Source organism: Bos indicus, chromosome 3 (assembly GCF_029378745.1).
Source record: "Bos indicus isolate NIAB-ARS_2022 breed Sahiwal x Tharparkar chromosome 3, NIAB-ARS_B.indTharparkar_mat_pri_1.0, whole genome shotgun sequence".
Classification (NCBI taxonomy): Eukaryota; Metazoa; Chordata; class Mammalia; order Artiodactyla; family Bovidae; genus Bos; species Bos indicus.
The window spans coordinates 34,321,617-34,349,203 of NC_091762.1; the positions used below are offsets into that span (position 1 = coordinate 34,321,617).

The window sequence follows — 27,587 nt, forward strand, 5'->3', positions numbered from 1 at the left end:
TGTAGCTCCATTTGACTACAACTACCAAGTCAGAACTGCCTTGCAAGCCACTCCTGAATCTCTGACCAAAAGAAACTGTGAAAGGCAATAAATGTTTATTCTTATATTAAAACAGTGAGTTTGGGGGTAATTTTTATGCTGCAATAAAGAACTAACACAATGTGACTTCAAAATTTCCCACCCCCTCAATACCTTCCCTATCTTATCACTGATGCCTGAAATAAATAGGAAAGACCTTTTCACACTGTGCATAGGATTAACATGCTAATACCCCTTGAAGGCCGGGAGCCGAGAAATTGATGCTTTCAAATCGTGGCACTGGAGAAGACTCTCGAGAGTCCCTTGGATTGTAAGGAAATCAAACCAGTCAACACTAAAGGAAATCAGCCCGGAATATCCATTGGAAGGACTGATGCTGAAACTGAAGCTCCAATACTTTGACGCAAACAGCCCAGTCATTGGAAAAGACCCTGATACTGGGAAAGATTGAAAGCAAAAGGAGAAGGGAGCGGCAGAGGATTAGATGGTTAGATAGCATCACCAACTCAATGGACATGAATTTGAGCAAACTCTGGGAGGTAGTGGAGGACAGAGGAGCCTCGTGTGCTGCAGTCCATGTGATCACAAAGTTGGACACGACTTAGCAACTTAACAACATAACCCCTTGAAGAGATAATACATTCCCTTAAATTTATGGTAAAATTTGTGACAGATATATAATCTTTCCTTTTAAAACTCTTAGCAGGCTAATGTATTGAGACATTAATTTCAGTCTTGCTCTTGCTGTTGTAAGAAACTAGAAAGAATAGAAAGGTAAATTCTCCCTTAGGTTCTAGCATCTGAAGAACAGCTAAAGTTTTAATTATAAGATCTAGACTCTGCTTATATGCCCTTCTTCCCATGCCCAACCCTAAAACCCACACTGGTTAACAGCTTCTTGGTGTTTCAGGGATTACCCTAAAGATGACAAGCCTCCCACCCCCTTCATTTTGAGGATTAGGTAACAGAGAAACTATGCTGGAATTGCCCCATGAAGGAAGTGGAAAGAAATTATACTGGTTTAGGAAGACAGCAAGTGGCCAGGCCTAAGGGAGGAATGAGTTCCCCCAGGCTGGGAAAGAATTTTGAGCTTCCAGAAAAGGAAACTTGTCCCTGGCTTGCATGAAATCGGGTTGTGTGTGTGTGTGTGTACGTGTGTGTGTGTGTGTGTGTTTGACAGAGAACGAGAGATTGCTTCACAGGGTGTACCCCTACTCCTGCCCATCCAGCTTGTAGGTTGTAGAGCTGTACCCTTTAAGTGGTACCCCATAGGTCGTGGCATCAAGTCTTAAGAAAAAGGCCCTTCTCCAAATCTTTCCCCAAAATGTTGGTGAAGAAGGAATTCATAGGGCCTGGACTCCATCTTAGGCCTGTTCATGCTGATCATGCTCAGCCACCTTTCCAATGGACTCTGAACTCTGTCTTTAGTGCCTATGAAAACAACAGAAGGATAAGACCCTCTCCAGACAGGAGAACCTTGAAGATCGTACCTAGGTTACTCATCACCTAAGAAAAAACATACACTAATCACCCCTTCCTCCAGACAGGCCATAAATTTTTCTGTATCTATCGGAGTGTAACCTTGGGTTTATTGATTATTGGCTAATTATTTGACTGTTTGAGCACAAGACGTAAATGATGGGGTTATTGGGATTGTATTTTCCTTGGTTTATATAAGTCTCAAGGAATTTGGGGTGGTGGGTTTGGACACATACACATGGGGTATAAAAGATTTTCACATATGCTGGTCGGGGTCCTTGGCTAAGAGGAGACTGCCTTGGGCCTGCAGGTGTAATAAACTGCACTCCACTATCTGCACTGTCCTTCTGAGTGAGTTTGTTTCCCAGACCACGTGGCTACAACATTGGAACTTCACAACCCTAGCGAGAGGGGAGAGAGGACCTCGGAACGTGACTAATGAATTTCCCGCCAACATTGACAGCTGGGAGCTGAGCCAGATTTTTCTAATTTGTAAAATTAGAAGACATGTGACGCGTCTTGGCCTGGAGTCAACTGCAGCGAATTCACTTCAGTTAGACCTACTTTTCCTGAGAGCGGTTTTGGTAAGTAGAAGGGTGGGGAGTTGGGGGATGAAGGGAATGGAAAAAAGTGGAAGAAGTAATAGGAGAACTAAGGGGCCAGTTTCCTTCTCCAGGTCAGGACCTGTTCTAACACAGAATGAGCAGCGCGTGGCCGCCCATCCACCTCCGACACAAACACACGCACGTGCGCCCCGCCCCCGCCGCGCGCACGCGCCCCGAGCCTCGGCGGCGGCGACGGGCGCGCGCGCGCGGTGCTCGCTGCCCCCACGCCGCTCCCTGCGTTCTGATCGCTGCGTCTCCAGCTCCCCGCACCGCTGCGCGCCTGCCCCGCGGATCCGGAGACTGCGGCCGTGATCTGGGGGCTCCGACGCTGCGGCGCTGGGAGAGCGGAGCGGAGCCCGGCGCGTCCCGGGGAGGCGATGTGATCGGGAGCGGGCCCCTGCGTAAGGCGGGCGCCGCGGCAGGCCAGCCGGTGAGGCGCTGCTGGGGGAGGCCGCGACGGAGCTCCCGGACCCGCCATGGGCTGAGAAACGTCCTCGCCGAGCAGGTGCAGTGATCAGAGGTCCCGGGTGGGGGGGGCGGGGGAGGCCCGCCTCAACAGGCCCCTTCAGCCAGGTTAGGACTCGCCCTGCCCAGCCTGTGCGGTGTCGACCTTCCTTCAGCTCCTCCCCAAAGGCTCTGCTGACCCCGCCTCCAGACCTGGGCCCTGCAACCCCTGTGACCCCAACAGCCCCTGACATTCTGGGAGATCCCGGCCTTCCTCTCCTGTTACCCCAGCCTGGCAGGCCCTTGTGCTCACCTCCTCCTCGGTCCCAGTATTTTGAGCCCACCGCCCGCAGGGTACCTGGGAACAACTCAACATCGCTTCCTTTCTCTTCTAGCCCTACGAGGGGTGGTGCGGGGTTGGTTGGGGGAGGAGAGTGGAAGGAGGGAGACTGGGTCCTTCCCTCCAGAGACCCTGATGACCACAAACCTATACTCTCTCTTAAGCCTGTAGTGAAAGTGACCCTTCCTTACCCCACCAGAACATGCCCGGGTGATTTCCTCCCAGATCTTCCTTGTGGCCTTCCTCGCCCTCCGCAGTGACACTATGCAACCCCAAGGAGACCTGCGAGGCCTCTGGCTCCTGCTGCTGTCCCTGTTCCTGCTCCTCTTTGAGGTGGCCAGAGCTGGCCGGCCAGTGGTGAGCTGTCCTGCCTCCTGCCTGTGCGCCAGCAACATCCTCAGCTGCTCCAAGCAGCAGCTGCCCAACGTGCCCCACTCCCTGCCCAGCTACACCGCCCTCCTGGACCTCAGCCACAACAACCTGAGCCGCCTGCGGGCCGAGTGGACCCCCACGCGCCTGACCCACCTGCACTCCCTGCTGCTGAGCCACAACCACCTGAATTTCATATCCTCTGAGGCCTTTTCCCCAGTTCCCAACCTGCGCTACCTGGACCTCTCCTCCAACCAGCTGCGGACGCTGGATGAGTTCCTGTTCAGTGAACTGCAGGTCCTGGAGGTGCTGCTGCTCTACAATAACCACATTATGGCAGTGGACCGCTGCGCCTTTGATGACATGACCCAGCTGCAGAAACTCTACTTGAGTCAGAACCAGATCTCCCGCTTCCCTCTGGAACTGGTCAAGGAAGGAGCCAAGCTCCCCAAACTAACGCTCCTGGACCTTTCCTCCAACAAGCTGAAGAACTTACCATTGCCTGACCTGCAGAAGCTGCCCGCCTGGATCAAGAATGGGCTGTACCTACACAACAACCCCCTGCACTGCGACTGCGAGCTCTACCAGCTCTTTTCCCACTGGCAGTACCGGCAGCTGAGCTCCGTCATGGACTTTCAGGAGGACCTGTACTGCATGAGCTCCAAGAAACTGCACAATGTCTTCAACCTGAGTTTCCTCAACTGCAGCGAGTACAAGGAGCGTGCCTGGGAGGCCCACCTGGGTGACTCCTTGACCATCAAGTGTGACACCAAGCAGCAGGGGATGACCAAGGTGTGGGTGACACCCAGCAATGAACGGGTGCTGGAGGAGGTGGCCAACAGCACGGTGACCGTGTCCAAGGATGGCAGTCTTCATTTCCAGCAGGTGCAGATTGAGCATGGGGGTGTGTATACCTGCTATGCCATGGGGGAGGCTTTCAATGAGACCCTGTCTGTGGAGTTGAAAGTGTACAATTTCACCTTGCACGGACACCACGACACCCTCAACACAGCCTATACCACCCTTGTGGGCTGTATCCTCAGTGTAGTCCTGGTCCTCATATACCTGTACCTCACCCCGTGCCGCTGCTGGTGTCGGGGTGTCGAGAAACCTTCCAGCCATCAGGCAGACAGCCTCAGTTCTTCCATGCTTAGTACCACACCCAACCACGACCCTATGGCTGGCGGGGACAAGGATGATGGTTTTGACAGGCGGGTGGCCTTTCTGGAACCTGCTGGACCTGCGCAGGGTCAAAACGGCAAGCTCAAGCCGGGCAACACCCTGCCAGTGCCAGAGGCGACAGGCAAGGGCCAGCGGAGGATGTCGGATCCGGAATCGGTCAGCTCGGTCTTCTCTGATACGCCCATTGTGGTGTGAGCAGAATGGGTTGGTGGGGAGATTCTGCCCCAGGAGAGGTAATGCGCCCTTGAAGGATGTGAGGGGGTGGAAGAGAGGGCTAGCTGCCCAAGGGAGTGGGTTCCCCTCGAACTCAAGGGAATTGGCCACAGGTACAACAGCAGGCAAGACCCCAAGCAGGGTGTGGCTGCCATGATTTTCAATTGTGGATATACTAATCCTCAGGCAAATACGACACCCCTTCCCAGAGCCCTGACAGTTCTCAAGGTGGTGGAATAAGAGGGTGTCTGCTGGTGGGAATGAGGAAAGGGGTGAAAAAGCAGATCCCCTAAACTTTTTTGAGGTCATCTCTAGCTCCTTCAGAGAAAATCATTCAGGAAAAAGAGTCACTTTTTTCCTTTCTCTGCCCACCCACACCTGTGATGTTGTGTGTACTGGGGGGAACTTCCACAGGAGCCACGTTGGGGAAGAGCTAGATTGTCTTCCTTGGCCAGAAAGTCACATCACGCGTCACAGCTGAGGAAATGGGAAACCTTTGGGAAAAGAAGTCAGGAAAAGCCTGGGACCTCAATAACATTCCCCATAGCTGTTGTAAGACTTCCCAGGAACACCTTCCTCCTTCCAGAGGAGCCCTGGGTGCACGGGTCTTTTGCAGGAGCTTGGCCTGTTGCCTGTCAGATATGGCAACAATATGAGATGCGGTATCTGTGTCTTGTCATGGGACCAGTGGCGCAGAGGGGTACAGCATGAACCAAGGGGTCCCTGTGACAGTATAGACGCCAGCACAAAACCTGTAGATGGGGGATAAACTCCAGATTGGAACCAGTTGGTGAAACCCTTGGTTAGCATCTGATTCCCAGCACCCGTGTGTCGGGTCAAGGTGTGGGGTGCTGGAAGCAGAGTGTCTGTGGATGCCTGCCACAGACGTGGGATGAGGGCCTCTTTGCATGAGGAGGTGGACGGTAAACCAGCCACTGCTACGTAGCATCCAGTGGGATCTACCTGATTTTCTGTGTATGCCATCTCTTCATTTGTTCTCCTGATAGGCTCAGGTAGAATTCTAAGTGTTCCCTAATATGCTGCTCTGCAAAAGAAGGAATCCAAGAAGTCTGGCCCCAGCTGGGTTAGCTTGGGCTCAGGGGTGGAGGGGACCAGGCAGACATCTCATTTGTGCTGACCAAGCCGCCTTGCTCCTCTCTTAGAGATCTCACCCCTGCTGCAGAGCTGGAGCATGGGATTCATCATCTGCGGAGCTGGAATCAAGTGGTCCCTGCCACAGAGGAGTGGCGGTTCAGAGGGTGGCTTAGAGTTCTGCCCTCTCCACAAGGTTCCAGGCAGTCTTGTAACAGAGACAGTCAGTGGCACTAAACTTTCAGGAGGCGACCCTCTCAGCCAGAGGTGTGCACAGTTGTCAGGCCAGAGGAACTTAAGGACAGGCCCAACATTGCATTCCATCAAAGTGGCAGAATACTTTGGGCATAGAGGTGGCCACTTCCTTTGACTCTACTGCAGGCCCTGGGGGTTGGTTTGCTCTGAACTTTGGCAAGGGGACCTGAAGGGCAAAGGTGAAAATGTTCTCTGACCATCTTTTCAGTCTGTCCCCTCTCTCCCACCAAGTCCCCTGTCCTTGGAAGTTCTCCAGCTCTTCCAGTTTTCCAATCTGCTGTTTAGGTTCCAAGAAGTGTCATTTACCTGTGGGTGAAGGCTCCTTGCTAGGAGGTCCTAACTCCCACTGCCTGTTAAGATCCGAGGTGGGGACTAGAACTCAACATCTTCCCCTTATCTGTTGCTGGGATGTCAAGACCGCTGTCCATCCTTTATTAGTAACCTAGCTTTGTCGAGAGAGGTGCAGCGTTTCCCTCAAGTACTTGCATGCTCATAGGGATGCATGCTTATAGGTCTGCATGCACCCCAGCACCTTGACTTCCATCAGGATGATTCTTCAGTCCCCACTAATGTCCACTTCCAGAGTGGTTTCTACTTATGTGCACAACTTCATGCACACAATTTTCTTGCCCTGTAGGAGACTGTGACCGTGCCAGGCTCTGCAGATACAAACTTTTGTACTTTTGATTTCTGAACTGCCTAAATCTTCACCCACATCTCTGTGGCACTCCGTAAAGCCCAGATTTAGGACAGCTGCAGGTTGAAGACCCTGAGAGAAGGGTTGATGAGGAGCAAGCTGGCTCTTCAGACTCCTCAGAAACCTTCCTTAGAGTAATGGTATGTCAGAAATAAATGTAAAACTAGGTCAGTGACAGATCCAGAAGAACACTGGCAAGGGACCAAGCAGCTGTAAGTTGCTCTTCCTGTGGTAACTGCCCTAGTAAGCCAGAGGCAGGAGGGAAAAATTGTGTGGTCATATTCCAGAGACTTCTAAAGATTCTGACACTGAAGCTATAGGAACCAGGATCCCTTCCTCAGACTTATCAGAGAAAATCTCACCTCCAGGCAGCAGCTTCCCCTCTAGGCATCATCTAGGGCTGTGAAAATCTTTCAAGTGGATGTCAGATGAAGTAGGTCCTCTGGACATCCTGAGTTCCCAAGGACTAGGAAGGCCATCTTCCTCCTAACTCCTACCCAGTTTAGGGCATGAGGCTCTTAGTCTCCCCACTGTATCCACTAGGTTAGCCAGGACCTACCAGTTTGAGAGCCTGGTAGGTGTGCCTGGCTTCCCCACCAAGAGACTGAACTGATTGGCCTCTTCCCATGGTTTCAGTGACTAGAACCCAAAGGTAGCTTTCTACTTGAGGGATTGGGTACTCAGCAGATGTAAGCTCACTGGAACCCTGTGTAGGAAACTGCCAGGTCTGGTTATAAGAAAAGGTCAAGTGATCACCCCCACCCCCATCAGTCAACCAGACATGTCTCCCAGGAAGCAGGTGTCCCTGGAGACAGAGTATGTCAGGGCTGTACAATCTGTCTGTGTGATTGTTTGTAATCTTCTTTCTTTCCCTGTATTTATGAGGCTCCTAAGAAGGAGCTGGGAGTGGGGATACCCCAGCTGGGGAGAGTGAAGGCGACTGATTCCAGTTTTCCATGTGTCCTTACCTCTGTACTTCCTTTTAGCCCTGCTGGCGAAGTGAGCAGGCCTCCCCACGTCCAGGATCCTAGTCCTTCCACTTGTGTGCTCCCAGGCTGGCAAACCTTGGAGCCTCTGGGCTCTGAAAACTAGACAATGATCATTAAAACCTGGCTTGAGTCTCTGTTCTGGCGTAGTCTGTGACTGGTTTATCTTTTCAGCCAGTGGGGAGGGTTCACAGCACCTCAGAAGGGTGCAACCTGTCTAGGGGGAGAATAGTTAAATGCTGTTGCTAGGGCATGGGTAGAGTCCACATCCAGGCGCAAAGACAGACAAGGGGTCAGCCAGCCTTTTCTGTGAGGAGCCAGACAGGAAACATGTTAGACTTTGCAGCCCGTATAGTCTCTTTTACAGCTCCTCAGTGGTGCCATTGTGGCAGGAAGGTACAGAAAGTGCACAGACAGTGGCTCTGTTCCAGTCAACTTTATTTATGGACATTGAAATGTGATTTTCATATCATTGTAACATGTATTTGAGGGTTTTTTTCAACCACATATAAATGCAAAAACTTACTGGCTCACAGACCACAAAAAACCAGGCAGCAAGTTGGTTTTGGCCAGCGGACAAATTTGCCAACCCAATGTTCTCAAAAGAAATGTCATTGACACTTTAGCAGGAGAGAGTCTAGAAATTCCTTGACTTGGGGCTAGAGTCTGTAGATAATGAAGGCTTTCTGGATCCCTGGGGAGGAGGGTTGTCTCCCTGAAGAGCCCTCTTGAAAGTCTGGATCAAGCCTACAAACTGTACTGTGGTAAAGGTTTGAATTGGGTTAAAAGAAATGACGGTGAGCAGCTTGGGTCCACAGTCTTTTGATTATTACCAATATATGTTCATGTGAGTGGTAACCACCTTAGTTTGGCTTAAAGTATATTAGTGTAATTGGCAGGTGGTATTCATTGACAATGTAGTGTGTCCTAGCATGGCATTGGACAGAGAAATGCAGTCCCCGCTTTCTTGGTACAGAAGACAGCCTATCAGAAATTGGCCCAGATTCTACTGAACTCTGAATAGGCAGTTTCTTTGGCTACTCTCTTGGTATTTCTGGAAGGGGATTGTCATGGTAGATTCCCAAAAGGGAGGGGAAATGGTATAACAAAAAAAGAAAAGAATCAAAATTGGGGGAATTCCTTGGCTGTCCAGTGGTTAGGACTTGGCATTTTCACTGCCCAGGGCCTGCCTGGGTTCAATCCCTGGGTGGGAAACTAAGATCCCACAAGCCACACAGCGCAGCTAAAAAAAATAAAGAATCAGAATTTGAATAATTACCTCATTTATTACACTGCTAAAATCTTGACTAAAGGGCAGTCCTCTTCTGTCTGGAAAGTTGTCTTTTTCTTTCCATGAGGGAACAACTAAAGAGTGAGGGATGGAGACATCTCACAGCCAGTCACACCAGACATATCAACCTTGGCAGTCAGTGAAATGACAGATGTTGATGCCAGGGCGCCCCCAGAGTCTACATGTATTTGGTATTTTTAAATTTTTTCAAAGCAGTTTTTGCTATGGCTGAGTTTAGCCAAGAGGATGAGCTGGTAAAGAGAACAGGTCTGGGGAGGAAGACTACTGAAAATCCTCCCCTCTGTTTTGGCCTGTGTCAAGCCCTGTCTCTGTGCTTAGGAAGTTTTGATACTCCTTTTTCCATCATCCCAAGGCTCTATCTCTTCAACCCTCCCCATCCCCCTGCCAGTCCCCCAAGAAGTTCCATAAATTCTGGCCAAGATGGTCTGCCATGTCTTGCGGCTCTTCCCCTAGCTCCTCTTAGGTGGCACTGCGGGAAAATAGAAAAGGTTAATATGATGGTTATCTTTTAGAACAGAAAATGAGAGTTCAGTGGATTGGCCAGCCTGGTCTCTCTCCCATCTGATCTCTCAACTCCTTCCCTTTCTGCAGTTGTAACTCTTGGACCCCTTCTCTTGTGTCTGAAGCAACCACTGGAGAAGCTTCACTTGCCCCACCCACACTGCAGAAAAGACTCAGGACCACTCAGTGGTATGGTCAGCTTGTTTGGTCTGGCTACAGGCAGCCTCCGCTGGATGCTTTCTCTCCCCAGAGTTGAGAGAAGAAAGCTAAAGCAGCTGCCACATCAGGCCCCATCATCAGGCATATAGCCTGTTGTGTGGAAAACATCAAGTGGTGAAGATACTTAGACCTGCCCTGAGGCCTTCCAGTTGGCATCAGCCTGGTTACAGTCCCAGAATCACAGTGGGTGTGGAGAGAACCAACCTTTAGGACATAGATAGGACCCTGCAAGGACTTCTAGGTGCCCTACAGCATTAGCATACATAAAGTAAGTCACTGACCCCAGAGTTGGAGGCTTGTATGCATATGTGTCTGCAAACACACACAGATTAGGGAGCGCTGCAACTGGATAGAACTTCATGCTGCTTTTCCTTCACCTCCCACTGCTCCTTCCCTTGGCTGTAGTTTGCTTTAGGTGTGGACCTCAGTAGAAAGGTCTAGCCCAGTACTGGGAATCCTTAGAAAGCACTGGGAGATAACGGGGGATCTGCCTGAAAGACAAGGGTGCCAGGGGGCCTCATGAATACTCAGACAGAGTTGAATCCTCTGGTACCAGAGGATAGAATCACCTGAAGTAGCTACTTAAAATGCTTTCACAAGAGGTTTTACAAAATCTAGGAAATTCTGGTAGAAGCAGGTAGATTTAAAACTTATTCCCTGCACACTGGCAAGTTAGTCAAGGCTTCTGGGTGAGTGGGTGGGTAGGGAGAAGGTCGTCTTACTGGAGGGAATCTGCCTGCTTTAAGCTGAGCTGGAGACCATCTATGTTAAATCACCCTCCGGAGCAGTCCTGGGGCACTGTCCTCCTGCCTTTCAGCTATGTCTTTCCTGTGTCTACACTGGTGACAGTTGTTGAGGCCATGACCACAATGACTGATCAGTGTTTCACTCCTGGATCCCAGGATAAAGGAGGAAAAAACACCCAAGATTAAAAAATAGTGAAGCCTCCATGCTACTATGGTGCCTGCCTCTCTCTGTCCACTCTAGGAAGACTGCTGACTGTTCTCAAACCAATGGAATGGAAAATATCCTCAAGTTAAACATAACTGCTTTCATGGTACATGTGCATGTGTGTGTGTTAATTCCAATAATGTCCTTTGAGGAGGAAAGGACAGTGATCCTACTCCAAGAGCCTGAAACAAGGAGAAACAAAGTTGTGAACAAGCCAGGGGCTGTGCCTCACAGCTTCCCACCTCCACCCTGGGTGAGGGCCTGAGGCAGCCTGTGGCTCCGGGGGCAACCAGAGAGCTGGTGTGGCAGTGTGTGTCGACTGCTGCTCCTCCCTTCCCTGTCTGTGGCCTGTCTGCTCCACCTTTCCCTCAGAAGAGCAGGATCAGCCAGGAGAAACTTAGATAGACTAGCAACCAGGAGCTCCAGACTGAGACCAGCTCCAGGAGCTCCAGGCTGGACCTGGGGCATAATTGGACTGACTCCAGATCTGCAATCAGCCCCATGACTTGAACACATCACCTGGCAGCAACTTAGGACAAGCTTCACTAGAGTCATAGCTTCCATAGCACTCCTGGCCTTGCATCTAGGAGGAAATGTCTGTATTCTCTGACGGTGGCCAGAAACACAACCTCTCTGAGACTTGGATCCCCTAAGCATCATCATCCATAACTATTTATTGCCTCCCTAAAAGAAGCATAAAACCCAGAGCCAGGCTGAGAAAGAGATAAGGACAGGAACATAATAAGCCGCCTGTTTACATGTGTTTACTACTTTGAACATCCCAATGCATGTTAACATGCATTCTGTCATCTAGTGCTCACAACATCCCTCTGAGACAGGTCACGTAGTCAGTGATTTGCCTGTGGCCACACCAGTGTCAGGGGCTGGGTAAACCCAGACTGCAAGTTTCCGAGCTCCCGGATCGATGTTTCACTTCATGATACATAGGGTCTTTACGCCAACCAAACGCAGGGGCAGCGGGAGCACTAAACCAGGAGCCTCCCTGCTCCCTAAGCCTGCAGAGAGTCATCAGAAATGCTGGGGGAGTCAGGGGTGTCCCCTGGAGGCCAAGACAGGTCAACAGACAGCTAGGCAGGAGTGCTAGATTCAAGGTCAACAGCCACCAATGCCGCTAGCAGTGTCAGCGAAGCATACACTGTGCCCTTTGGTCAGGTGAAAAGGCCTGACTGGTTTACTCAGACGCTCAGGGATGCTTCCAGGAGGAAGGCAGGCTCAAAGCATGTCTGGGAGGTAAGACTTCTGACCCCTCCTCCCTCTGCAGCCCAGGAAGAGGGGGACGGTGAGGGCTGGCTGACTCAGTCTGCAAGTGCTTGGAGATCTGGAGCTGAAAGGCCTCAGCCCTGTTCAGCTAATGATTATTATTAACTCTGAGCAGGCCTTGGCATAGCAGCCAGCTGGCTCTGGGAGAATGCCTGGATCTCCGACAGTGAGGTTTTAAAAACAAGACCCATGGCAGCCATGCCTGGTGTGGTGGGGGTCGGGGGGAGGCCAGGCTAGTGTCAGAGAGTGGGGCGGGGTAGTCTGCCCTGTGAGAGGGTGGGGCCAGGAGGCAGCACAGGCTGAAGAGATACCTTTAATGCAGCTGAAAAGCCCAGAAGGTGAGGCTGGGAGACTTCCCCACACAGAGCTCCTGCCATGCAACACCACCCCCAGTGGGGGGTGGGGGAGTGGAGTATGGAGGGGAAAGGGTGGCCAAGGGAAAGATGGGGGCTTGGGTGTGGTATCTGAATCCAGAATGATAATCCTATTACCATCCTGGATTTGGATACAAAAACCATCTATATTTCTAATGTCCTCAAGGTTGAGTTTGAATGTAATCATGTTTGGAATCAGGACTCAGTGAGCCTGACATGCAAATTTGTGCAAACGACACGGAAATTTAAAAAAGTCTCGAGCACTTTTATTTTTAAAGGCAAAAGAGGCTGGCTACTAGCAGCTTTGCTTAGTCAGACAAGGGCAAAAGGGCAGCCATTTGTTTCTCCTTCAAGACCTCTGCCTCATTTCCGAGGAGCCCAGATAATACCCCAGATGGGGAGACACTGGATGGTGGCGGGGGAAAAGAGGGTACAGGGGGAGGAAACACCAGCAGGAGGCATATGCAGCCACCAGCCACCAAGATCCCAGCTGGAGGAAGAGTGCCCTGGCACTGAGGTCTAATGGCTGTCCAGCTGCTGCCCTGGGATGGGAGGGCAGGTGGTGATGGAAGGAGCAAGGAGAGGAGGGGAGGGAAGTCCCTCCACAATCTGGCCAGCTGGGAAGAAGGGCTCCTCCTGGTGACCTCCTCCCAATACTGCAATCAGACTGGCTAAGCAAGCAGAGACCACCTGTGCCCCACTCTCTGCCCTGTGCCCCTGCCTACCCCCAGCCGGGGCCTACTGGTCAGAGAAGTGACAGCTGGGACCCCTTCCTCCTGCAGAATATAAATGACTTCCCCCTTCCTCCCGGGGCTGGGAATAGACATCAGCTGGCACTGCCCACGCAAACTGCCGGCTGTCAGCCCGCCTGCCCGCCCACCGTCCCCCGCACCACCTGGGAGGAGGCAACACCTCAGGCAGGCTCGGGCTCTCTGGTGTTGCCTGCTCGGCTCCCCGAGCAAGCTCACCCGGCCTTCCTACCCTGCTGGAGACAGAGTGGGACTCCCAGCACTGACTGTACGGGCCATCAGAGAGGGACTCCCTGGCCAGAATGACCCAAGATGACAATCTCCTCCATGCAGCCCCAGTAGCCATCTCTCCCAAGGTCAGACCACAGTGGAGAGCTGGAAAGTAGGAAAAGGGCAATGAAAGAGACAGGAATAACCAGCAGGGGCCCCCTTGAGATGCTCAGGGTCTGGGGCACTCCTAGGAGATGCCATCTGACCAGCACAGTCTGCTCTGAGGACCCTTCTGCCCCTGCCATTCTCATGCCTGTCCTGTCGAATCATACCGACCTCCCTGCTGTTGAGTCACCCAGGGAGGAGGTCTGGAACCTTCTAAAGGCCTGGGATAGACAGACTATTGCTATCTGGGAACACCTCCCCCTGCTCCTGGGACCTCAAATCCTAGGTCCTACTCCACAGGTCTCCCAGAGTCCCCACTGAGCTCTCTCTACCTGCCTCAACACTGCTTTCCAGGCTTGGCCATTCTCAGTTTTCGCCATGACCTATGGAAGTCCCAATCCAATGGAGAGAGGAGTCTGGCAGCTTACAGTCCATGGGGTCGCAAGAGTCAGACATGACTTAGCAACTAAACCACCATCAACCACCACAATGGAGGTCCCAACTCCTCGATGAGCCAGACCACAGTTAACCAATGTAACATCCAGCTCTCACCAACGAGGGATGAGGGCAGTCTGTGGAACTACTTTCAGTCTGGAATGAGCAGGGGTCTCTGCAGGGAACAGAGCCCAGCCCTCATTTGCCAGCTGGCACCAAATTCAGCCCGCTCCTGGGCCAAAGAGCTGGCAAGAGATGACACTGAAGGGAAGCTAAGCTGATGAGGAAAGGAGAACCAGGGAGACTGTTTTCTCTAGATCAGAACCGCCCTGCCTTGTTTCCTTGGTTCTTACTTTGTTCTAAAAGCTTTGGAATAGCTCCAGGAAGCTATGTGCTAAGGCAAGGACCCAAGCCCCAAGAAGGGCAAAACACGAGATGCTCAGGACTGCTCTGCCACTGAGAATGGACGTCTCGCGGCCCCAAGCCCAGATCCCAAGATTAGCTGAAGGAAGTTCTTAGCTGGGCTAAGACACCCAGCCAGGAGCCAAAGCCTGGTTAAGCCAATGCCTTTCTGCTCCTCCAAAAGTTTAAGGTGTCTTTAGTGCCCTTAATGTCTTGGCAAGTAGGAGCTGCAGACCTTCACCCGGGCCCCTTCTCTCCACAGCCCCTGATGCTTTGTTCCCTGGTGCAGGGGCCAAATCAGCACAGGTTCTGGGAAAGCCAGGGGGCCATATTGGTCCCTCTAGAGGGGTAAGGAGACAATGAATGTAAGAATTACACCCTGAGTCTGATGAGTGGTCCAGCCATGGTTCAGAGGTGGGAAGATGCTCTGTGACATCAACTTGACAGACACTGAATGGTAGGAGAGATTGTTTAGAAACAATCACCCATTACACAGATGAGGAAACTGAGTCCCTGAGACACTGGACTCACATAAGGTTGCACAACAGAGCCTATAAGGACCATACCCATAAAAAAAATGTACATTGGCTCTCTCCACTATACTGCTTTCTCAAAGTGACCCAAACAGCTGATGCCACTGATAAATTACAGGAATCCAATTTTTCATTAGGCATGCAAGCAAGAGATGACTGCCAGTACCACCCAACACTTCTCTCCCATCAAGAGTGGAGGCTTCAGGATCAAGCTCCCCATCACCTATCACTTATGCCCCATCCACTTCGCCGTTTTGGCCCACTGAGTCATCTGTCGGCAACGGCAGCTTGGGTTTCTGCAGCCTCCACCCCAGCTAAGACATACAAAAACCCTACCCCTTCTGAAGTGGATCCCTGAAGGTCGCTAAAGGAGCCAGTGAAGTCCAAGTCAAGTGTCCCATTTCGATTCAGAGTTTGGAGGAACTCACATTTCCATTTTCTTCCTTGGCAAGTAGGAGCTGGAGATCTGGTGCATTATTACCAGGGCTGGATAGAGGGGCAGCACCAGGCACAGGTACCAGGCTGCACCTTTGATCTGAGCCTGGAACCACACAGAGTGCATGCCCAGAAGCACTGTTACTGTAGCCATCAGGTAGACCACCAGTCCACATGTCAGATGGTAGAGCTTGAGACGAGCCACCCTTGAGACCCTGGCTGCCCGGGGACACAGGAGGCAAAGTCCACACAGTGCCTGGCCGATAGTGGCCAGCAACGTCAGAGCCCCTACCCAGCTGTGCCAGGACGCCAGGTGGGGCAGCTCACTGCGGGTCCTGCTGGAGATGATGAAGCCCAGGCCCAGGGCTGCACAGAGGATGGCTAGGGTCTGCCCTGCCCAGTGGAGTCGGATCCGGGCCTTTCGGGAGCAGAAGAAGAACAGGGAGTGCTCGGGCGAGAAGAGCAGGATGGCCTCAGCCATGCAGAGGCAGAACTGTGAACACAGGAGAGGGCCAGTGAGCCTCAGGCCCGGCTCAGAGGCCTGCAAAAGGGGAGGTGCCCTCATACATCCAAACAAGGAAGACAAAGGGTGGGGGCTAAAGAACACCCACCAGGACCACCTGCCTCACAGGTAGGCATTTGTGGGCAGAATTAGGAATCCACGCTTGAGTGGAAGTGTCATCATTCAGGCTGACATCCATGCCCTACTACCCCCCCTCACCCCCCGCCCCACATCCTCAATAGCAAGGACTCTCATTTCTTGACCAATGGAAACAGCAAAAGTTAAACTTTCTCCTGAACTCTGGGGGTGGGGAGCAACTGGATAACGCCCCTTCCATTCCTCTTTTCAGGCCCACAGTGGAGAAAATGATGGTATCTTCCATGCCCTCCCACCGCGTTATACCACCTGATTACCTATAGCCCAGCCCTCCATGTTTCCTGATCTCAGTGGTTGCAAGGAAAGATGGGGCCCTGGGTATTTCCCCCCACCTCTCTGAGTCAAAGAAAGGTTAAGCCTTCTAAAGGCTAGATGCTTCCTTAGGGGCATATCCAAACCAATCACCCAAACTCACCGCCAAGGCCATGAATACAGGGTGCCAGGAGAAAAGACCTAAGAATCAAAGAGAACAGACTGATGGCGGGGCACCATTGGTTCTGCCCCTGTGGCTGGCTGGAGCCCAAAGAATCTGGCTGGAGGGGAAAGGTCAGTGTAGTGTCTTCAACTCTTATCAGTATCAGAACCTCCAGACAAAGTGGTGCAGCCAAAGGGCCTTAGGCTGAGCAACCAACAGGGCAAACATACCAGTTTGGCCTGGATTCCCCATTCAACACTTTGCAGCTACCAGGCCTCTCTCCTTTATTTGTTGCATCCGTGAGGGGCTCTGCTGGTGACGAACTAGCGAGTTCAGTTAGTTCGTTTCAGGCTTCTCCTCTCCTCCCAGCACCCAAAGCCCCACCCTTCCAGGACCCACCCCCAGGACCACGCCCCACCACGCCCTTACTACACCTCGACAGTCGCCCATCCACTGCGAGTCCCCACTCCACGCCTCTTAGCGCTCCAAGCGCAGTCCCTCAAACATCTCGGCCCCGCCCCTTGCCTGGCCCCGCCCCCTTACCTGGCCCCGCCCCTCCCGGCACACTCACTGGTTCCTGGCCGGGACAGCACAGTCAGGAAGATGGTGAAACCCATAGCAACCAGATGCGCCAAGATCCCACTGCCTTTCCGCAGCCAGCGGGTCAGTCTCGGCTCCCTCGGCGGAGCGAGAACCAGACCTACCTCCAGAGACTGCATGGCGGCGCCCGGCAGCCGCACACTCCCAGCTGCCAGGGCAAGTCTTCCGGGTTTGCGATCGCGGAGGCGGCCGCGGATGCGGGAGAGGCTCCTCCCCGGGACGCCGCCGACAATGCGGCGGCTCGCCCACAGCGCCCTCTGCAGACTGGGGGAAAGAGCCTCGGTCCTGGACAGCCCCGCGGGCAGAAAGTGAGTGGACAGCTGCGGGCCCACCTTTTTTCTTCAGCCAACCTCATTGGTGTCTTTATGTCTACACGGGCTTATGAGGCTTATGTCTCAGCCTGTGAAAATTACTTTCATGACAACTGATTTCACCCAAGTCACAAATCTGATATACAGAACCAAGAGTGTGAAACCAGTTTTGAGCAGTTTTCCAAAAATACTGGATTTCCCTAGTTGCCCACTCTCCCGCCACCCCTCCTTCCGTCTTGTTAAGGGAGTTAGAGTCCCCTCTGCCTAAAAGCAAGGAGATTGAAAAGGAACGGATAAAGCTAAAAACTAGTGCCCCGTGCCTGGTGAATTAGGGTTTGAGGACCAAAGGAGAGACACGCAACAGTCGTGTCCCCTATCTGAACAGTAGCTCTTGTCCCCAGTGAGACAAATGGAAAATCTAGGGCACTCCCAGCCCTTGCCGCCTGCACACCATCTGCTCAGCCCTGGGGAGCCAGGTGATCCTGAGGGACTAGGACCTCCCACACGCTGGCTGCCTCCCACACCAAGGGGATTTCTGTAAGTGGTCTTACCTTTTCCCTTTCTGCCTCCAGAAAAGGTGTGCTTCCGCTTAAGAAGGCCTACCTGGGAGAGGCTGAACCCCTTCCTTAAGAGTAAACCCACAGGCCATGGGGCGAGAGACCAAAACAGGCAATCCCACAGGAATCAGGGACATCCTGAGAGCAATTACAAACTCTACTTCAGCTCCAGTGGTTGAGAAAATGAGGCTACTAGTACGAGGCAGGGGGAGCTGAAGAAACTGAGGCAGTAATTCAGAGACAGGATGCAGGTGCCGGGTTGCTGGAAGACCAGAAGAGGGCCACAGGCTGATTCTCCTAGACCTTCAAGGCGAAGATCCAAGAGTAGACCCAGAGGTGTGGCTCCCCTCCCCCATCAAGTTTCCTTCCCCCAAAGGACTGTAGTCCTCTTGCTCACTAGGAGCCCCATGCCTCCTCATCCCAAGACTCCCCCAGTGACACAACCCCTAGCCATTTCCAGAGACTAAAAGTACAAAAACATATGACCATAAGAGATTCTTTTGCAGGCAAGTGATAGGAGCTGGAGGCTGGCTGCCTATCAGGTCAGCCTCCTGGGGTGTAGCTGGGGACAGTAAGGACACTCATTTTATTACACTTCTTTCCTTCCTATGTTTCTGTTTTTATATTTTCTTAGCAGCAACAGAACAGGAAGACAGTCTTGAGGTATTTTAAAGAGGTTTTTTTTTTTTTCTTAAAAAAAATAATATAAAGTTATAAAAAGCGGCAGCAGCCTGGGGCCCGGATCTGGAGGGGAGGAGGTGCTGGCGGCTCCATTGCAGTGGGCAGGCACTTTCTCGTTAATGGGCTTTTGACTGCAGGAAGACAAGAGGCAAGAGACAGGGTCAGGCTAGGGGGTCTACCTGTCCTCCTATCCAGTGAACTATGTGGGCCATAAAAGCTAAGGTTCCACTTCCTCCTGCTGGTCTTGCATAAAGCTAGGCATGGGGGAGGATAAATGCCTGCCCAGCAGAGGCAGTCTGGAGATCACCCATGCAAGTGGGGGACACAAACACACTCAAACCCTGGGCAACTGTCAACTTATTATTACTCTCATATGGGTGCCAAATGTGTTGGGATGCACCTGGTCAGTGCCTAAACCAGGATGGCATCCCCTCTTCCCACCCAATTCATCCTTCCTGGCTAAGATCATATGTAAAGCTCAGAGCATGCTACTTCAGGGCTCCCATCAGAAGAGGCAAATAAATCTGGCTGCTGGCTTTACTGGAAACCCTGGAGAGTTTGCCTGACACCTGAAAACCTGGCAGTGGATACATGTGCAAGGTGGGCAGTCATGCATATGGGGACCTTGGGTGGTGTCCCTGCCCTTTCAGGCCCTAATGCCCGAACACAAAACCAACGAACAAGACCAGCCCACCCACCCTGTGCCCAGTGTGTTAGGCCACAGCTCTGGGACCCCAGCTCAACCCCACTGCCCAAACCTTTCTTATCAGAGCTCATGGAGTCCAACTTCCTTTCCTTCAGGGAACAGAGGTAGCTCCAGTTCCTGGAGTGAGGGCCACAGCCAATTCAGATAGTGGCCCTTTAATTAAAGCAAAAGTTGGGGAAGGGGGAGAGGCAGAGGCAACATCTCCTTAGCCCAAGAGACAGGGCTGGGGAAGGGGAAGGCCCATCAAGCAAGAGCTGGGGTCACCTCTTCCTAGAGAAGATGGCCCAGGAACTCTCAACTTCCCCAGTCTTCCCCTCCCTGCACAAATTTTTTACTTAGGCACCTCTTTCTGTCAGGTTCCTGCTGGGCACGCCAACCTCATCCATCCTGACCCTTTCCCGCCCCCGATCTTCAGGGAGCCGGGCTGGTACCTGCAGTGTAGAACACTTCTCCTCAAAGGCCAGGGCCGGACCCGGCTTCTTGCGGCGCACAGAGCAGGCCGCGTCAGCAGGGGCACCGGCCTGGCAGTGCTTGGCCTTCACTGGCCGGCAGTAAGTGGCCAGGTTTTTCCGCTTCTTGGCTACCTCCTCCTCAGAGAGGCAGTTGGTCGGCAGGGCCTTGGCCGCATGTCCAGCCACCCCCTGGCTGTCCAGCTGAGAGGCCTTGACTGGCGTGGGGGGCTGATGAGGGGAACCCCGACAGTCCAGAGGCCCTGCCGTCTTCACTCTTGGCCCCACCGTCCCATTAAGCCCCAGGCCCAGAGCAGGTTTAGTCTTGGCTGTGAGGCCCCGGCATCCAGAGGGCTTGCCTTTTCCAGTGGGCTCCAGGATGCAAGTCCGTTTGAAAGTGGTGGGGCCGGGCGATAACTTTCGCTTTCGAGAAGGAGCCTCCACCTCAAGCCTGTCCTTGCCTTTGGACGACTTGCTGGCCTTGGAAGGTGGGAGCTTGCTGAACGACGGGGATGGCGTGTTGGCAGGCAGTGGTGAGGTGATGGCCTGGCTCCCGCCTATGCACTCCGCCTGACTACAGGCGGCTGCCACGTTGGGGGAGCCTGCAGGGTAGCTGGGGACAAGGCTGTCCTTGGTGGGGGGCGTGGAGGCGGGGCAGGTGGGTCTGGGAGGTGGGCCTGGAAGGCGAGGGCTGCTGCCCGTAGGGGATGGACTCAGGGGAGCAGATGGGAGGGAGCTGACAAGGTGGGATGGAGGCTCAGCCGCCGGTGGGATCTTCCTGTGGCAAAAAGAGAGCCCCACTGTGATGCCAAACAAGCCAGAGGGCATCCCTACCAATATACAACAGCCTTTCCGCCCCATGGAGAAATGGCCCAGAAACCCTGGTGGTGCTGCCATCTTCTGGGAGATGCTGGAACTGAGGAACACGAAGAAGGCCCAGGGACAGACAGAGATGGAACTAATATATAGATGCTTTAAGAATCTCACTGTAAATCTCAGGTTAGCCATCCCCTATCCCTACTTACCTAAAAGGTACTGGTAAGAGTTAAGATCCACCCCCAGACGACCCATTCATGCCCGACCTTAGCCTAGCTCCAGGCCGCCAAGTTTCCCCACTTCCTCTTCATCCTACTTGGGGGTTTCCTGGCCAATAGCCAAGCCACGTCTCTAGGTATGTGTGAAGAATTAGGGCTTCTGAAGCCCATGAGTGCCTGGGACCCAGGGAGGGAAGTTCTGGGGCCGAGAGACTCACTTCCACATGTGGGAGCTGAGGTGCCGTTCCAGCATGGAGCTCAGGGCCGAGCAGAACCGGTCCAGCCGGCGGCTAAACACGTAGCATCCTGGACTCACCAGCCGGCTCCCAAAGGTGCAGAACTGGAGGCAGAAGGAAGGTACATGGTTACCGGTGCCTGAAATACAGGGAGGGTACCTTCACACAGAATCGGACCTCCTTCCCACACTCTGGGCCAGGAGGGCTGCCCCTTCACCCCCAGCCCCCTGGGTCCTTACCGCCTGTGGCCGAGGAGGCCGGTTTGCATAATGGCAGTCAGTGGGGAGGTGGAGTTCATCAGATGTCCCCTCCTCCTCACTCTCCTCACTGGAGGCCTGGGCCCCACCCCGGGGCAGGGGGAAGGGGAACAGGCCTGGATCCCCATCACCACAAGGGCCTTCATCATCCAACTCACTCTCAGAGGAAGCCCGGGACCTGGAAGGGCCAAAGGGGATGTGAGAGCAATGTGATAGACGTGGGTCGGGGGCGGGAGTGGGTTGTCTCTGAACCCACCAAGCTCAAAAAGCCAGGGCAGACACCCTGTGGGCCATCAGACAAAGAGGAAGGGGGCCAGGGAGGGAGGGGACAGCAGAGCTCAGAGAGTCAAGAGCCAGAAAGATCAGGGGCCACAGCTCCCAAGGGATTCTCTCCCCAGCCCCTTCACTTTCCAGGCCCTGCATCCTCAGGGGGAAAGTCTGCTCCAGATTCGCCTCCTCCAGAAAATCTTCTGAGTGTAACTGCACTCAGCTCGGGTCAACCCAGTCAATTTTCTCAACCCCCTTCTTGCATCACATATTCCTGTGAGCCTCTCTGTGAGCTGAGCCTGTGTTTCGTGTCTGCCCCTCGTGTTACAGGCAGAGATGGGTGTGTGTCTCCTTCAGCAAGGCAGGCTCTCCCCCGGGTCCAGCGCAGCCTCTGCACACGAAGGGGCCAGTGAATAAATACACAGAAGGACTGCCTCACCCAGGACCCTGACCCTTCTGGCTCCCCGATGACGACTTTTCGCCTGGTGGGAGCAGCTGGGAGAGTGTTTTTATCCTGGGTGTTGGATCGCTACAGAGAGGCAGGGGTATTGCAGTATGCCAGGTTAGCAGCGGGGAAATCACCTGCTTCCACATCACTGCCAGGTCTCCTCCCCCACATCAGGGTGGAGTGAGCAGCATTTTCCAGGACACCCCGGGGCCTGTCTCCAGGGGTCCCTGACGGTTTGGGGCCAAGCGTCCCCAGGTCAGATGGGTGCTGGCTCCTGGACCTACCTGGGCAGTGCACAGTAGGGGTAGGTCGGCTTGGCACGAGCAGAGAAGGCGCCGCTGGGAGCAGCTGCTGCTGCCACAAGTTGGACTGAGGCGGGGGGCTCCTGGGAGGGGCGCTCGAGAGCTGCCTCCTTGCGCCCTGGGCTCTTCTCCTTGGGAGACTCCCCTTTGCGGGAATTGGCCTTCAGCTCTGCCACCAGCACGTCAAAGTCCTTGGCTCGGCCCTGGACCTCCCGGCGCTGGTGCACCGAGTGGATCTAGAACACAGCAGGGTGGAGGGTGGGGAGGGGGTGTGAGCTGAGCAGGGGAAGGGGAAGCAGTGTGTTCTGGCTTAGGCAAGCAGACAGATTAGGGGGGGATCTGGGAGCCACCCCCCTGCCTGCTGTCCCTACCTTGGGCCCACTGGGGCAGCCCCTTCTCCCCATCCCTGGTCTGGGCTTAATCCCCATCCCTTGAGTTGGACCTTGGATAAGATCGCACTTCCTCTCCCTTCCCAGGGTCCATGTTCTCCCTCACCAGGCAGAGGGAGTAGAGCTTACCTTGCAGGTGAGAAGGCGGGTACAGATCTTTTTGGTCTCTGGATTTATTACCCCACACTGCCTGTTGAGGTCGCACTCCTTCCCTGTGGGGAAAGCAGGTCCCATGAACCCCACAGCCACTTAGAGGAGGCCCAGGGGAAGGTCTGGCATCTTCATGCCAAAGGCCTGGGAAGAGCTGGGCCTAAGGCAGGAAAGCCTCTGGCTCTCAAGTCTGCGGCTGTAGCCTTCCAGACAAACTCCTCTGGACATCAGCAGCATTCTGCTGGGCATAAGAACCATCCCGTCCCCATTACCAGCCCAAGAATCCTTTGAGGGGCTCCAAGCCCCAAAAAGAGCAACATATACCAAGAAACAGGAGCAGCCACAGGCATCTGGAATGCCAGGGAAACCAGCTATGGGAGGTTTCTGGTGCCCTGGATCTAGGTGAGAAAAAAGATAAAGGTCCATAGCCCAGGGTGAGGAACAATACCTTCACCCTTGGGCACAGGCTCCCACAGCCTTAATCAGGACAGCTGGACTGAAGAGAATCTTCCAAGAAAGCAAGCAGGTCGAGTGAGTGCCCGTGTCAAGGGATGACCAGGGGTCCCTGTACCCCAGCAATCTGTGATGGCCAAGCCCCCTCTTCACTGACCCCCTCTCCATCAGACCCAAGGACAAAGTTGTCCAAAGGAGTCCCCACTCTACCTTCCTGACCCCCAAGACCATGACTACTCACGAGCCATCTTGCGGTGGGTTTTAGGGGGCAGCTTGGCCCCACCAGGCTCCTTTTCAGAAGGGCTGCCTTCAGTCCGGTGACTGGGACCCTCGCTGGGGGCTATCTCGATGCTCTCTCTGCCAGGAAGTTCTTTAGAAGGGGATGCCATGGGATTTTTTCCAGGGGAGTCCTTGGTGAGGCCACCTGGCTGGCTGAGGAAAGCAGAGGGCGGGGCCACCCTGATTCCATGTCCATCGGGCTTCGGAAGACTGGACATCTTCTCCAGATTCACCACAGGCACGAAAAGGCTATACGTGGAGAGACGGTGTAGGCTGGGAGGTAGGGAGGCTGGGTCTGGGCCCCGGATTCTAGCCCAGGACCATCTCCTTTCCCGGAATTTGGGTGGGCTCCTGCAGGGGTGCAGAACTCGGGGCAAGGGAATCCCATATTCCCTGGAGCAAGAGGAAGGGAGCTGCAGAGACAGCTGGCTCCCTCCCACCATGAGCAGTGCCCATCGCCCCATGGCTGCTTCCATTTGTGTCAACCCCTCCTTGGGCTGTGTGGTCAGGGCTTGTTTCAGGGAGTCTCCAGCCTTTCCTTACCAGAGGTTGTCCTTCTGGGTCTTCTCAGGAGGCTGATGGCCACGGCTGCGAGACCCCTGGCCCTTCTCCCTGGAGGAGGTTTTGGTAGAACCTGGGCCCCTACAAGCAGGGCCCTGCCCATTCACTACATGGCATTTCTGAGAGCTGGCAGGGGCTGGAGGTGGAGGTGGGGCCCGGGTGTAGAGCTTGCTGAGGGGCCCATGTCTTCTTTCTGTCGCAGGAGGAGGAGAGAGCAATCGAGGTGAGTGCTATTAACTGCCTCCTGCCTCATCCTCCTAACCCTGCTCACAGATTTATGATAGAGAATCTGCAGTTTCCGAATGTTAGGTTTTAGATTTGCCTCCTTCCCCTTTGAATCTGCACCTTCAAGACTGAAAATTCTAGGACTCTGCTTCCTGAACCTCTTAGCTCTTCCCAGATGCTAGAACTTTACTCCACCAGATGCTAGAAGTTTGCTTCAACAATAATCCCAACCAACCACAATGTCTGAAGCTCCACCCCACCCCACCTTCCTATTCACAAAGCCTCCCTCCATTACCCACGTGACCTCCCAACTGGCCCTGTCCTCAGAGTTCCAAGTTCCACCTTCCCCTGTTCCCTCTATCTCCTCCCTAGGGCTCCCCTCACCGCAGTGCTTCTGGAAAGCTTGAGGCTTCACCACTTGGCTGCAATGGTTACATACAACCAAATAGAAGTCGTCATGGGCAGGGCAGTGCCCGAAGATGGACATGTCTGCAACGACAGAAGCCCTTATCACTGGGGCTGGGGATGCCAGTGTTTCCCTGTAAGATCAGAGAAGAGACCCACCCACCACTCAGATGACACTTCCCCTCCCAGCTGATATAACAGGCTTTATGATGGATGCTTCCAGAGTTCAATCTAACCAATCCCTAAGAATGCAAGCTTTCAGGTGAGAGAGCACCAAACACCAATGATTAGGATCTCCCTCAGTAAGTCACAGGAGCCAGAGGAAGAGGCTGACTCAGACCTATCAAAGTGAGAATGCCCAGACTGGCTGCTTCACCGGCTGCAGCCACCTCCTAGGTGGTGGTAGAAGAAGGAAAGGTGGTCCTGTCTGCCCTGGGCCCCAGCCCTAATGTGTGCCGACTCCCACCTTCTTTAATGAGGGTCATGGCATCCAACTTCTTCGGGTTTTTGTTACTCTCCTCCAACTCAGCCCCTGGAGGAGAAACACAGCTCAGAAGGACCACTCCCATCCCAGACGCCCATCTCCAACCCGACCAGGTGCTGTGGCCAAGCAGGAGGAAGCCCCTGCCTCTTGACAAGCACCCGGTGCTCAGGACCACCCAGAGAACCATTCAGTGGATCTTTCTCAAGTGGTCATTCTTCCTTCACCTGCTGCCTCTGGAATAAGCTGGCTCCACCTCGAGGATCCTTTCGTGTGGCTCCTTTACTCCAAGGTGCAGTTCAGGATCCCACTGCTGACTAGTTGGGTGACTGTGGGTACTTGTCTCTTTTCTGGGCCTGCTTCCCCATGTAAATGGGGAACAGTCCTTCACTTATTTTACTACAGATCCCTGAGGCCCTCCTTGACATTTCTCAGATGTGTTCTTTCTGCTTTTTTGTGGCATCCCAAACAGATACTCTCCCAGGTCCCCAACCTCAATTTTGTTTCACTTGGGTTGCCATGCCATTGTGAAAGTTACACCCAGTTACTCAGGTCCTGCACTGACAGGATGGCCATACAGCAGAGAAACTGCTATCTTGGGGCCCTTCAGCATCTTCAAAGTCCCCTTGGTCAGCTACGAAAACCCTCTTCCTCTTAAGGGGGTTTGGGCAAGGGTTGCCCTTGTACCTCAGTTTCTGGGTTGATGACAAAAACATCTTAGCTATGCAAAGCAGCTCTTTCCCCATCCCCCTACCTTACTGCTCTCCCCTCCCTCCTCTACGCCCCCTCCCTGTCCCTTGGAAAAAAAAAATCAATTCTGAGTCACCAAACCCGTCTGATTCCATTTCCGGTTCTCAATGCACCCAGACCCTGACAATGGCCCCATCCTTGCCCACCCAGCATGGGGCAGTTCTAGGGTGGCCTGAGGCTCCCACTTAGGTCTGCTTCTGACACCTACTAACAGACTTGCCCCTTTCTAGAATGAGAATACTGAGAGTCTTATATAATCTACAGCTGTGAGGGGGGGGGGGGGGTGGGTTAGGTATGCAAGAGACAAGGGGCAGCCCCCACTCTGAAGTCGGTTAAAATGCAGTAATGGACAGAACTGAGCTGGGAGTTGGATGTCTCAGAAGAGAACAAGTGTCATCAGAGACGGCTCCATGTGGTCTCCTCCTCCACCTCTTCTCACTTGCAAACTTCTTCAGGGGCGTGATGCCTGCTGTCACCCCAAAGACCACGAGGCCAGATGCCCCCTGGGGCCCAGGAGACAAAGATCAGGAAAGGGGCTGTCAGCCTGCTCCACCAAAAGCACTCAGGGGCCTAGAGAAGGTGGGTGTCAGGGGAGAGAGCCCGGGAGGTAGGGCAAGAGGCCCGGGAAAGGACGAGGGGTTGGAGGCATGGATGGATGGACAGAAGGAGGGAGGAAGGGAGGATGGATAGATGGATGGACCGATGAACTAATGCGGAGGAGGCGGGGGTCCAGTGGCACTGCAGTCGACAGGCAAACGCCGAAAAGGAGCAGAAGGTGTGGGGCAGAAGGCGACGGAACAAGGGGGGTTGGGAGGGGGGCACAGAAGTGGGGTGCGTGGGAAACACGTGGAGAGGACTGTTGCGGATGGGGAAAGCCCGAGGCAGGTGCAGGAGGGGCGGAAGCTGGAGGACAGCAGGCAATTAGAAACATAAAGGAAAGCAGATGTAGGGGCAGGTACTGGGCGACGGCAGAGACAGAGGTGGGCAGGGTGGGCTGCTGGCGGAGAGCCGGCGCTAGGACCCGGAGGCGCGAAGGTGGCGGAGAAGGCGGGCACTAGGACCCGGCGGGTCCTTTGTTTGGGGGGCCGGGGAGCCGGACGGCGGCTCCCGTCGGCAGCTCCCCTCTGCTGGCGGGGGCCCGGAGCGGGGGAGGGGAGACAGGGATGGGGTCTTCAGACTCTAGGGGAGCTTCACTCACCATCGGCCGCGGGCAGATCGGCCCGCTCCACCCACGAGCTCCAGCTCTGTCCCGCGAAGTCATCGAGACTCGGCACCCGCCGCTCCAGAGCGGCCATTGCTGCCGCCGCGCGTTCACGCACCGCCATCACCGCCGCGGACGCGCGCCCGCCCAGGCGCCGCCGCCGCGCGGCCCCCTCCCCTCATCCCCGCCGCGGGCACGCCTCCCCTCTCCCTCCCACCTTTCCAGCTCAGTTGCGCAAGTGCAGCACTATTCGTCTGGCTCTCAGTCTCTCGCCCACATAGCCTTCTGGGAAATGTAGTCAGCTAGGTGGTGCTGTTGCCTACTGAACTTGCCGCGAGAGCCCCTCCAAAATGCATGATTGCGGGGGGAGAAAGAGACCAAAGCCTCAGGACCTCCTCTCTTAACCCTTGTGAACACATTCTTTCTGCTACCAGCCCCTCTCTTAAACTCACTGCACACAGACCCCAGTCCCAAACCTCTCTGCCCAAGATGCCCCTTTAAGCC

General features: G+C 54.0%; 3 protein-coding genes across 11 annotated transcripts; 1 reads left to right on the plus strand and 2 right to left on the minus strand.

Annotated features, from left to right (window-relative positions):
• The first annotated feature begins 2,324 nt into the window (after window positions 1-2,324).
• On the plus strand, window positions 2,325-7,838 carry AMIGO1 (adhesion molecule with Ig like domain 1). Its single transcript, XM_019956910.2, has 2 exons — window positions 2,325-2,628; window positions 3,107-7,838. The coding sequence occupies exon 2, from the start codon at window positions 3,172-3,174 to the stop codon at window positions 4,651-4,653; it is 1,482 nt and encodes a 493-aa protein (XP_019812469.2). The 5' UTR covers window positions 2,325-2,628; window positions 3,107-3,171; the 3' UTR covers window positions 4,654-7,838.
• A 284-nt stretch (window positions 7,839-8,122) lies between these two features.
• On the minus strand, window positions 8,123-18,257 carry CYB561D1 (cytochrome b561 family member D1). 5 transcript variants are annotated; one of them, XR_002180333.2, is made up of 5 exons: window positions 16,913-18,257; window positions 16,342-16,379; window positions 15,262-15,761; window positions 10,015-10,224; window positions 8,123-9,482 (listed from the first exon to the last, which is right to left on the minus strand). XR_002180333.2 is itself a non-coding variant. In XM_019956914.2 (4 exons), exons 1-4 carry the CDS (start codon window positions 17,058-17,060, stop codon window positions 9,473-9,475), a joined length of 696 nt encoding a protein of 231 aa, XP_019812473.1. In that variant the 5' UTR covers window positions 17,061-18,257; the 3' UTR covers window positions 8,123-9,472. The 5 variants fall into 5 exon arrangements, 3 of the variants coding, with proteins under 3 accessions (XP_019812473.1, XP_019812472.1, XP_070642068.1); XR_002180334.2 differs by lacking the exon at window positions 10,015-10,224 and having other exon boundaries at window positions 15,170-15,761; XM_019956914.2 differs by lacking the exon at window positions 10,015-10,224.
• Window positions 18,258-18,472: 215 nt separating this feature from the next.
• ATXN7L2 (ataxin 7 like 2) lies at window positions 18,473-27,244 on the minus strand. 5 transcript variants are annotated; one of them, XM_019956908.2, is made up of 11 exons: window positions 27,081-27,244; window positions 25,118-25,183; window positions 24,631-24,735; window positions 24,004-24,214; window positions 23,423-23,613; window positions 22,708-22,790; window positions 22,172-22,425; window positions 21,155-21,350; window positions 20,898-21,019; window positions 19,628-20,423; window positions 18,473-18,621 (listed from the first exon to the last, which is right to left on the minus strand). In XM_019956908.2, the coding sequence occupies exons 1-11, from the start codon at window positions 27,205-27,207 to the stop codon at window positions 18,607-18,609; spliced, it is 2,166 nt and encodes a 721-aa protein (XP_019812467.2). In that variant the 5' UTR covers window positions 27,208-27,244; the 3' UTR covers window positions 18,473-18,606. The 5 variants fall into 5 exon arrangements, with proteins under 5 accessions (XP_019812467.2, XP_019812465.2, XP_019812468.2 ...); XM_019956906.2 differs by having other exon boundaries at window positions 23,423-23,709; XM_019956909.2 differs by lacking the exon at window positions 27,081-27,244 and adding an exon at window positions 25,360-25,863 and having other exon boundaries at window positions 23,423-23,709.
• Window positions 27,245-27,587: the final 343 nt, after the last annotated feature.